The sequence below is a fragment of the Chinchilla lanigera genome, unplaced genomic scaffold (genome assembly GCF_000276665.1).
Source record: "Chinchilla lanigera isolate Chin_1 unplaced genomic scaffold, ChiLan1.0 scaffold00007, whole genome shotgun sequence".
Lineage (NCBI taxonomy): Eukaryota > Metazoa > Chordata > Mammalia > Rodentia > Chinchillidae > Chinchilla > Chinchilla lanigera.
The window spans coordinates 1,489,971-1,501,405 of record NW_004955408.1 but is presented as its reverse complement, the minus strand read 5'-3'; the positions used below and the strand labels follow the sequence as shown (position 1 = coordinate 1,501,405).

At 37.8% G+C, this 11,435-nt stretch overlaps 1 protein-coding gene and 1 pseudogene across 1 annotated transcript in view; one reads left to right on the top strand and one right to left on the bottom strand.

The window, feature by feature from the left end:
- The window catches only part of Zfp2 (ZFP2 zinc finger protein), a 38,969-nt gene that overhangs the window by 404 nt on the left and 27,130 nt on the right, over positions 1 to 11,435 (top strand). Inside the window, 1 exon segment of the mRNA XM_005376030.2 lies at positions 2,597 to 2,659. Within this exon segment, the coding sequence (XP_005376087.2) occupies positions 2,627 to 2,659 (33 nt within the window). The 5' untranslated portion in view covers positions 2,597 to 2,626.
- Positions 9,528 to 10,689, bottom strand: LOC102006216 (annotated as a pseudogene).

The following is an 11,435-nucleotide window of genomic DNA, read 5'->3' as shown; positions in this document are numbered from 1 at the left end:
GTCTCCGGGGCTCCCCGGCCCGCAGCCCCTCCTGGTCGCGCCGCGCGTGCGGTCGGGGGCAGCTGGCCTTGGGGCTGCTGGGTGCTGGACGGCGGCCCGGGGCCTCCCGCGTCCGGCTCTTTGTGTGAACCCCTCTCGGGGACCCGCCTTCTGCTCCCCGATCCCAGGGGTGCGGGCGTGGACTCCCCTCGACCCACCGCGAGAAGAACCAGGAAGCCCGCCTTGTGCCCAGTTCTACTTTGGGAGCGGGTATTTCTCAAGCATTTTTCTCCTCTAGAAGTTCGTTATAGGTCAAGAGGAAATTTAGACGAGGAAAATCATTCAAACTATGTCAAAATCTTTATGTCGGTTGGCATATGTGTGTACATGTAGAAACACTTGATTTTAAGCAGAAATATGAATATCTTCTCCATCTACCTTCTAAAATTGATTTATGAAATGTATTTGGTGTGTTGCAGCGTGCGAATCATAAGCTCCATGAGTTTATTTGTGTAACAACCACCCAGAGAACATATACTATAAATTTTTCTAAAAATTTAATATGTTGCACACATCTACTAATACAAATTTTTGAAAACAGCTAGCACCTTAATTTTCATGTGAGGGGAAGCATGGTTGTGTTCTATATAATCCTTTAGGCTTCTGCGATTTTTTTTTCTTGTTTTTCTCTTAATATTGTAAGTGATATAGACTATCTGGCTTCATACATTTTTGAATTGTAGTCTCATTCCCTAAATCTCTTCACGTGAAATTTCTAGGTCAAGGATACTGTAAGGCTTTGAATACTGCCTATATTATTTCCTTCCAAAAAACAGTTTCTTTAACAGTTGGAATGTTAGAGTGCCTGATAGACCCATACCAACTCTGGGTGTTAGTACTGACTTTAACCTCTGAGAGGTGCAAATGATAGTTTGCTTAAATTTGCTTTTTAAAAACTCAAATATTTTTATGCAGTTTGCTAATGTTTGTTTATTTTTGCTTTTCAATGCTGGGGATGCTAAGCAAGTGCTTTGTCACTGAGTTATATAACACCAGTCCATTTATTTTTAAATTTTGTATCTGATACCTAAGCATGTGTTTCCTGACAGTGCAGAAATGTTACATGTTCACATGGACAGACATAAAAACATTCCCTCTATGTTTGGGTCTTTGACATTGGTGGGGAGCTTCTGTTTCATGAAATCACGAAGATGTTCTTCTATTATTAAATGCTTCTGTTTTATTCCATGTGTACCTTTTCCTTCTTTTCCAGGTGGGAAGCCCATGCTATAAGTGACTGAATAATTAACCCTTCCTTCCTTGATGTGAAATGTCATTCTTTTCATAGCCTGAATTCTTTTTTTTTTTTTCTTTTGTGGTGCTGGTAATTGAACCTTGGGCCACACACATGCTAACATAGTGCTCTGCCACCAAAATTGTACCCCCAACCCCTGAATTTTTGTATACAGATTTTTTCTGGACTGTTTATATTGGTAGGATTTTAATTTGTTCTGTTGATCCTTTTCCCTTTTAGACTGTAACATCCAGGAGGGTAGTTTATCTGTTTTATTTAAAGCTCTGTTCACTGCCATGGTATGGAATGGTGCTCCTTACACACTAGGTTGACAGTATGTTTGGGGAATGAATGATTCTTCCATAATACTAGGTTCTTATAATTTTTAAAAACTTACTGGGCACTCGGTGTGGTGGCTCACGCCTGTAATCCCAGCACTTGGCAAGCTGAGGCAGGAGGATCACTTCCAGTCTGAGACCAGTCTGGGCTACATAGTGAACTCAAGGCCAGCCTGAACTACACACAGAGAGACCCTGTCTCAAAAAAAAAAATTACTGGGCAAGTTGTCACTCATCATTATTCGTTTTATTGTTTTAAAATTTGTAATTGACATAATGTACATATTTGTGTGGTACAGTGTGATAATACACCGTACTGTATAATGAACAAGTCAGGATGGTGAACATATCTATGACCTCACATGTTTATTATTCCTTTGTGTCTTTTGAAATATATTGTTATTAACCGTAGTCACCCTGCTGAGCTCTAGAACTTTAAAACTTATCCCTCCTTTCTGTTTGTATTTTTATACCTGATAACCAACCTCTATTGTACTGTGCCTTCTACGGCCTCTGGTAACTACTATTATGTTCCCTGCTTCTGTGAGATCAGCTTATTTAGCTTTCATGAGTGAGAACATGTAATATTTGTCCTCATAGGTAGTCCTTAAAAAATTTCCTGGCTGCTGTATAACATAATTAAGTTTAATCATTTTTTCATAATCACTTTAAAATATTTTTATTTAAGATACAGGTTCACTAGGATTATATTAAGTTTATAAATTAATTTCAAAGAATGACAAATTAGCCTATCAAGACTCTCCTGCCCTGGATTACAGCATGTCTTTCTGTTTTCATCTTCCTTTATATATCTAATCTTCATAAAGCAAACTGTCTAAACACTCACCTTCTTTTTGGAGATACCTTATACATCTTATCCATTATAGGTATTTTTATTGCTGGTGTTGCAGAAGTCTCACTTCTCTTGGCTTCCTTTCCTTTTTTGCCTTCTGCTCTGCCTCTTTGGAATCTGCACCTTCCCTAGGAAGCCCCCACAGGAAGGAAAGAGAAGACAATGGCTGCTGGGCCTCTGCCTTTGGGAGCTCAGGTGAGCTCATTTTTCTCTCTCAAACCTCTTTCTTCCATACAGTATGTGGGATTCACTGCAGAGAATAGGCCTACTGGCCTATTAGAATGTTGGGTATTTCTTGCAAAACACCCCTGAGTGTCCCTTCTGTTCTCAGACGCCAGTGGATAGCTGGGTTCTTGACAGTATTCAGTGGTCAAAAAAAGGTTGAAAATCCTATTCATTTTCCACAAAGCATTATTTCCTGTTGGTCATGATGGAAATAACAGCATTAGCAATGTCTACTGTACACTTGACATTGTTACAATTTTACGTGTTTTCCTGAAAGTTCAAATAAAATAGTGTAAGGGAAAAGGATCTAGCTTAGTCCCTGGACTGGTGGAGATACTAAGTAGGTGGTAGGCATCCTTAGTATTATTCTAGCCAAGAGCCGGTGCTTTAGTGTGAGTGGTGGGGTGAGTGCTGCAGTGACTGATGGTCAGACACGCTGGACTACAGTGGATGGAATCACATAGCAAGCTTGGGATCAAGTGCCATGCAGGAAGAGCTTGTTTGGTGCACTGGTGGGCATGGGGATGGAAGAAGAGTCTTAGAGATGAGTCTGAGGAATTCTGGTGAGGGAATTCACATAATAAAAGCTTTTCTAGGTAAAAGCAGTGTCTGTCAGAAAGAGGAAATGAAGGAACTGAAATCATAAGTAAGAAGCCCAGATTTTTTTCCCCCCAAGAGGTTTTTTAAAATTGGAATCTATTAAGGTTTCCCAGAATCTGGAACTGTTTTTCTGAAAAAGAAAGTATGGTATCAGGAGGAGATCATGGCCCTGTGTGCTTTTTTATTTTCTTTAAGTTTAAGCCTTTGTTGCCTGCAGGACTAAATGTGTTTTCTTTTTTCCAAAGATCGTGTGTTAGGGTTCTCTTAATAGGTAATTTGTTTATCAAAGAAAACAGTTTAAGAAGGCTTTGTAGAGCCGTGGGAGGTATACACTGTTGCAAATTCTGTGTAGTATTTTCTCTCCTCAGTATAATCAAGCTCATTTTAAAAGGCAGACTAACTCAGCGGCTGTAGCTGTAGCTCAGGGGTAGAGCACTTGCCTAGAATGTGCAGTGGCTTCGATCTCCAGAACCACCACCACAAAAAAGTAATGAGTGTTAGAGAGGAAGTTTCTGAAAGAGGGAAGGTTTAAGGGGCATGTTCAGAGTGGAACGCTCAGGATTCTCATTGGCGAAGGTTGTAGTTTGGTTATTAGCTTGCTTGATTTTATGTAGTTAAAATAGTGTTCATTGAATGTTTAAATCAATTCTTTTTGAGATGTAATTCATATAAAATAACTCACTTGCAGCATAAAATTTTTTGTTTATGCCCTAATACAGCTATCATCCTGATCAAGATGTAGGACATTTTCATCACCCTAGAAAGTATCCTGCCTCCTAGTTGTTACATCAAACTCTTGAGATTAAGACGTCTTTGGAAATAAAGGATTTATTGAGCTATATAAATGGTAGCTGGAATGTGAAGGGCCAGTCTTGGGACAAATTCCCAAAGCCACCATGGCCAGATAGCAGTTGGGGAAATGTTCACCACACCAAAAGGATCAGGATGTTTAATAATACAAGTTTGAGGAGGACAAGCACAAATCATTTGCATTGAGCCTTCACTGGTTATAGGTAAGAGAGTGGAACAGTACACGTGAACAAAGTCCTGGGATAGGAAGTTTGTCCATGAAGAAAAGTTTTGCTACTTCTTGGTTGGTTGGCTTCAAAAACAGAATGGAATGTGACCTTGATGGGTGAACTTCAGCATACAGGAAGGGATGCGGAATAGTCGTTCTTCCTTTGTTTATTTATTTCAAACTGTGAGTTAAAATAGCTCTTATCTCTCTCCTTCCTCTATTCTCTGACCTGTAATAAAATATAGGACATGTCAAAATTCTTATCATGGTCCACATCTGTCATCCCAGGCAGCCATGGTTTGATTTCTACAATTATAGTCATGTCTTTTCTAGTACTTCATGCAAGTGAAATCATTCCAGTAGGTATACTTTTGTGCCTGACTTTTTTTGCTCAACATGTGTTTTGGATCTATCTGTAGTATTATATGTACCAGTAGTTCCTTTCTTTTATGTCTAAATAGTAGTCCATTGAGTCCACATTTTGTTTATATGTTCACTTACGGTCAATATTTTCAGTTTGTTTTTTACTTTTAGCTATTATTGAAAAAACCTATTGCAAACATTCATGTGTAAGTCTTTGTGTGGCTATATGCTTTCATCTCTTTTAGGTAAATACTTAGTGAAATTACTGGCTCAAGGCTGTATCTGTCTTCCTGAGAGGCAATTAAGACAAGTGTCTGGGAATTCTAGTTGTTCGGTATCCTCTTCCACACTTGGCATATTATATTCCTAAGACTGCTGTAACCAAAGTGGTTGGTCAAAACAACAGAAATTTTTTATCTCACAGTTTTGGATGCCAGAAGTCCAAAATCAGCACAGGTAGAGGGCCCTATTATTTCTTAAACCTATAGGGACACACTTACTTGCTTCTCATTAGCTTCTTCCTTTTGGTGGTTGGTGGCAATCTTGGTGTTAATTAACTTGTAGCTCCATAATTCCAATCTCTGTCTTTGCCACATGGTATTCCCCCTGTATATCAGTATCTTCAAGTGGATTTTTTTAAAATGAGCACCCTGTCATATCGGGTTAGGGGCCCACCGTACTGCATTAAGACCATTAACTGGTTAAATTTGTGGTGAACCTATTTGCACATGGCTACGTTCTTAGGTACTAAGAATTAGGACTTCAGTATATCTTTTTTGACAGACATGAGAATCCATAATATGTTGTATTGTAAGTCTTTTAATGTTAGTTATTCCTGAGAGTGGAAAATGGTATCTTACTTTCTTAAAAAAATCTTTTATTATGAAATCATTTCAGACTTAAAAACTGTTGCAAAAATACAAATAATTTATGAATAGCTTTCACTTGGAGTAACATTTTGCCATACTAGTTTTCATTCTTTCTCTTTCCATGTGTGCATGTATGTATATCTGAACTATTTGAGCAAATGTTATAGATAGGATTTAACTCTTAAGTATGAAAGTGTGTGTACAAGTCCTAAAAAAGAAAGCCATTAGCTTATATAACCAGAATTATCAAAATGGTGAAACTTAACTGATATACTATCACTGTTAATCTACAAAACTTATTATATCTTGCCACCTTTCCCATAATTTTCTTTATCTAGTCCAGGATCTAATCCAAATCACACTTTGCATTTAGTTACTGTATCTTCTTAGTCTCCTTTAAACTCCGGTAGTTCCTCACTCTTCTTTTGAAGACTTAGATACTTTTGAAGAGTATAAGCTAATTTGTAGAATCTTCCTCAATTTGAATTTGCTTGATGTTTGGTCATTATTTCAGATTCCAATTTTTTAATTAAAATCTAAATGGCTGATATACTAACATGATTCAAAATTCAAAAAATATAAGTATGTACTTAAACAAAATACACCTGCTTCCTACCCTTGTCTCCAAGCGTTCCTGTAGAAGAGGATAATAGCAATTTCTTATGCCTTCCAGAGATGACTGTAGAAATTTTATGTGTGTGTGTGTATATATACATATCCCATAATATTTTAGCCAGTTGGTAACAGTTAATACTAATTAGGCTCACTGGTTTGTTTTTTTTTCTTTTTGTACTAGGAATCGAACTCAGGACCTTGCACTTGCCAGCAGGCACTTGTGCTGCTGAGCTATATCCCTGGCACTAATTAGGATTCAGTACTTCATGTTTTAGTTTATATTTTTTGTACTTTACACTGTAATATTGTGGAGACCTGTCCATATTGGTACATATGTAAGAAGCTTGTGTCTTCTATTGTGTGCATGTGCTTATTAACCAGACATTTGATATCAGCTGACTGCAGATATTTCTTTAATTTTCTTCTCCATCTCAGAATGACTGGCCACTTAGAGCTGTGCAGCACGTAACGGGAAATGAATGACTAATTAGAAGCTGTAAGTTGAATGAAATTTTGGGACGTATTTGTGCCAAATTAGAGCCATTTTCCTGTATCCATCTTTTTGTTTCATCCTTCCTTTATGGCTATGCATTGCTCAAGTATGACTTTATTTTTGCCTTTAAATGTTTTCCTGAGTATAAATATTAGGTATATAGCCTCATCACCTCTTGTATTCTTTTTTTAGTAGTGAGGACTGACCTAGGGTCTTTGTACTAAAGTATATCCCAACCCCTGCCTCCTTTTGTGACAGTGTCTCACTAAGTTACTAAATTTCCATTACTGGGCTCAGACTTGAGATCCTTCTGCTGCAGCCTTCAAGTATGCTGGGATTATAGGTAGCTACCACCATGCCTGGCTTCATACAGCCTTTTTTAAACTCTAGGGGTTATAACATAAAATTCCAGTCTCTAACCCTCAAAAACAACTGATATACTTTCCTCTAGCAGTTTAAAATACCAATCTGCATCTTTTGCCTATTTGGGTTATTTTTGTACAAAAGAGACCTTTTATACAATGTGGACAGTAAATCTTTGCCATAAGTTGTCAGTATTGTTTTATGACATTTTTCTTTTAAATTTGTTTATTACATCTGCTACAAATAAGTTTTATGGAGTTATATTTATTTTCCTTTGTTTGTCTGAGAAGTCCTATTACGGAAGGCTTTCTGTACCCCAAGGTTACATAAATGTCTTTTTTTGTTTTCTTTTTTTATTTGTTTTCTATTACTCATAATTTTAAATTTACACCCTTGAGCTGTCTCTGATTTCTTATATATGTTGTGAGATGGGGATCTAACTTCAGTCAACATGATGAGGTGGGCATTTCATCCATCTATTCATTAAACAGATATTCAGCACCTGCCTACCCTGTGTGGAGCAGGGTTCTGAATAGTGAGAAGGCATCAGTGAATAAAATTCGCAAGGTCTTCTTGTAGGTCTTGTTGGGAGGCAGACTGTAGAGAGGAAATATTGAGTCTGGAGGATAACTACAAGAGCTGGGGAAAACTGTGGTAGAGGGTAACTAGGGGGCCTTTTTACTGGGGAGAGTGGGAGTGGCACCTCTGAGATGACATTTGAGCCAATATCGACTATTGAATAATCTGTTCATTCTCCATAAATTCAAAATGCAACCTTTAAAGTATACTGAATTTCTATATACCTAATTTATATGATGGTTTACTTACAGGATTCTATCCTATAATTCTATTTCATTGTGGCCTATTTTATTTTGTCATTTTAGAATTTTATTTTATAAGGCAAACCCCTCCTCCGTTACTGTTCTTATACATTTAGTCTTCCACTTTTTTAGTTACTGTTCTTACCACGTTTAGTCTTCCACTTAAATTTTATCATCTATTACCAACTTTCCACAGTAACAATAAAAAAGTAAAAATATGGTGTTCTGATTTGAATTTCAAGCAATGGATATATCAGTTTGAGGAAGACTACTATCTTTACAATATTTATTCTTCCTATTGAGTAAGAAAATTGTTCTTCACTCTGTTCATCTTTCACTGTGGTCTTTGTTAGGTTTTTACAGACTGATCAGGAAGAGCTTACATATTTCTAATAAGTGTATTCTTAGGTGGTTCAGTTTTAGTTCCTGTTATGATTGGGATTTAAGTAATTGGGATTTTGTGAAGAAAAATTACTTTGGACTGGCAAGTATTATATCTGAAGACTTTTTGCTGCTGTGGTGCCTAAAACTTCATCACTTTAATATACTCTTTATATACTTTTATGATTTAAGATACCCCTGTTACTCCATTTGATGTATGACCTTTTAGAAGAATAACAATATGGAAAAGTTTGTTTTTAGTTTTAAGAAAGATCTGCATGAGTAAGATAAACCCATGAAGCTATATATTTCCGACAGAGTCTCTGCTTAATGTAAAGCTGCAGTGGAGCAGGGGTAAAGGCCCAATCCTAGAAGAAAGGTGAAAGGGAAAAAACATTTTAGGGGGCTTTTTTTTGGCGGGGGGGCTTTACTGCTTTCTTTTTTTGGTACTGGGAATTGAACTTCATGACCTTGCACTTGCAAGGCAGGTGCTGCACCGCTGATCTATATCCCCAGCCCTTGGGAAAAAACACTTTAAGGGATAACAGTAAAGACATTTTATGAATCATGTTTCTGTTTCACTTAACTCTTTAAAAATCCTGTACCTTTGTGCAGTGGCCCCGTGGCCAACGCAGGAACCACAGTGATGAGACCCGCTCGGCGGCACACTGGCTTCTGACTCAAGGTGATGAGAATTTGGGGCTTTGAAGGAGACCAGCACATAGTCTGAATTCGGGCTTTTAATTACTGCATCATGTATGTAGCTAACAAGACAAAAGTGAATTTTTAAGGAAAGGGAGTCTCCTATTTCTAATGTGATACCATCTTAAAGAGGCTTACGTCTTCTGCTTGTATTCTGCCTTGCTTGATATTCACTTGCTGTCCTCCCTGCTTTTTATTTATATGGGTCTGCCATATCTTATCTCTTTTTTTTATTAGTACATATTTTTCATACACATTGATCACATTTATGTGGCGCATTTGTACCTATACATAATATATCTTGATTCTTTCCCCCTGCTTCTCCTCTCCTCCCTCATTTACAGAAGCTTTGTTTCCATATTTTTCCTTTTCTTCTCTTTTCTTTTCCCTTCTTTGCTTCTCCTTCCCTTGTCCACCTTCCCATTTGAGCGTATTCTTCCTCCTTCCCAATAACTATCATCCATTATGCTCATTTACCTTTAGATTTCTCACACAAGAGAAATATGTGGTAATTAAATTTTTGTCTGATTTATTTCACTTAAGATTATGGTCTCAAGGTTGCATCCATTTTTCTACCAAGTTTATCCTTCTTTATGGCAGAGTAACACTCAGTTGTGTATAAATACCACATTTTCTATCAATATTCATCTGTTTACAGGGATAAGGTTGTCTCTAAGATTTAGCTATTATAAATTGTGCTGCTATAAACATAGGTATGTATATATGATGATTTTAACTCTTCTGGGAAGATATCTAGGAAGGGAACAGCTAGTCAAAAGGAACATCTAGTTTTAGTTTTTTGAGGAATCTCCATACTTATTTCCATAGTGGTTGTACAAGTTTACATTCCTACCAGCAATAAAAAAGGGTTCCTTTCTCCCCACAGCCTCACTAGCATGTTATTGCTCAATTTTTTGACAGTAGCCGTTCTTTCTGGAGTGAGATGGAATCTCAGTGGTTTTTTTTTTCCCTCTTTCAGTAGACATTTTATTATACCCACAGGCAATAGAATCCCAGAGCTGCCATTAGGCAGGCAGATGTAGACCCTGCTAGTTACTTGATCATGTCAGGCTTGTGCGCTTCAAGCATCGTCCTGAGGCCAGCGACCTCAGTTTCTATCTTACTGTCTGTGTCAGGGCCTGATCCTGCTGGGCATGCAGTTCCACTGTTTCCGTCCTTAATTCCAAAAGCTTCTTTTTATTCAGTGAATACAATTCTTTTACTCTGCTCTTTTCTAGATTGAAGTCTAACTTGGTATCTGTTCAGACTTTGATCACTTCATCCATTACTTGTTGTTTTAACTGATGTAGTTCAAGCTTTATTTTCTCATTTTCTGCTCTGAGGGCTGAAAATTCGTTCTTCTCCAAAATAATCATATCCTTTTTCACATTTGCAGATATTATTTGCTGAAGAGTGATCTGCTGCACCTTGGTGACCATGTCTTTGTAGACGATGACCATGTTGGTCCCCAGGATCTTGACCAAGGCAGACACGATGATTTCTGCTCATTGAGTTGTAAATCCGTTTCCTTCCAGTAAGCACAGGAAAGCATGGGTGTTGAAGTAGAGCTTCTGATTCCCAGGAGAGGTGAAATCTCTCCTTTTGTGTTCCAGCTGTAGGCACTAGGCAGATAGGCTTAGCTCTCTCCTGGAGGACCCTAGCACACAGCTGGCTTTGGAAGAACGAGGCGGCTGCCTCGCCCCCCTGCCCGGACCTGGGGCACCTGAAGCAGGGTGCGTGTGGCTCCAGCACACTTCCCTCAGTGTTGTTTTAATTTGCGTTTCTCAAATGACCACTGATGTTGAACATTTTTTTATGTATTTATTTGCTGTTTATACTTCTTCTGAGAGTTGTCCATTTAAGATGCCCTTTTTTGTATTGAGTCTTTAAATTTGAGGGAGGATCTGATTTTTTTTGAGTTCTTTAAGTATTCTAGGTGTTACGCCTTTGAGGAACAGCTGGCAAAATTTTTTGCCCATTCTGTAGGTTGTCTCTTCCTTCTGTTGATGGTTTATTTTACTGACCAAAAGCTTCTTTAAAAAAAAAAAAAAAGTTTTATTTGTTTTGTGTTGTTTTTGTTTTTGTTTTTCTTCCAGTACCAAGAATCAAAGTCACAACCTTGCATGTGCCAGGCAGGCACTGTGCCACTGAGCTAAATCCCCAGCCCCTCCAAAAGTTTAATTTGACGTGATCCCAATTGTTGATTCTTTGTAATATTTCCTGTGTCATCAGGGTTTTGTTCATAAAGTTTTGTCATATATCTTCAAGAGGTTTACCTGTATCTTCAAGAGTTTTACCTTTTCTGTCATCCACAGATTTAGTGTTTCTGTTTTAATATTTAGATCTTTGATCCATTTCAATTTTAGTTTAGTTCATGGTGAAAGATATGGGTCTAGATTCAGTTTTCAACATGGGGAAAGCCAATTTTCCCAGTACCTTTATTAAAGAGGCCATTTTTCTTCTGGTGAAGACATTTGGCCCCTTTGTCAAAGATAAGGTAGCTGAGTGTGCTTAGAGTTGT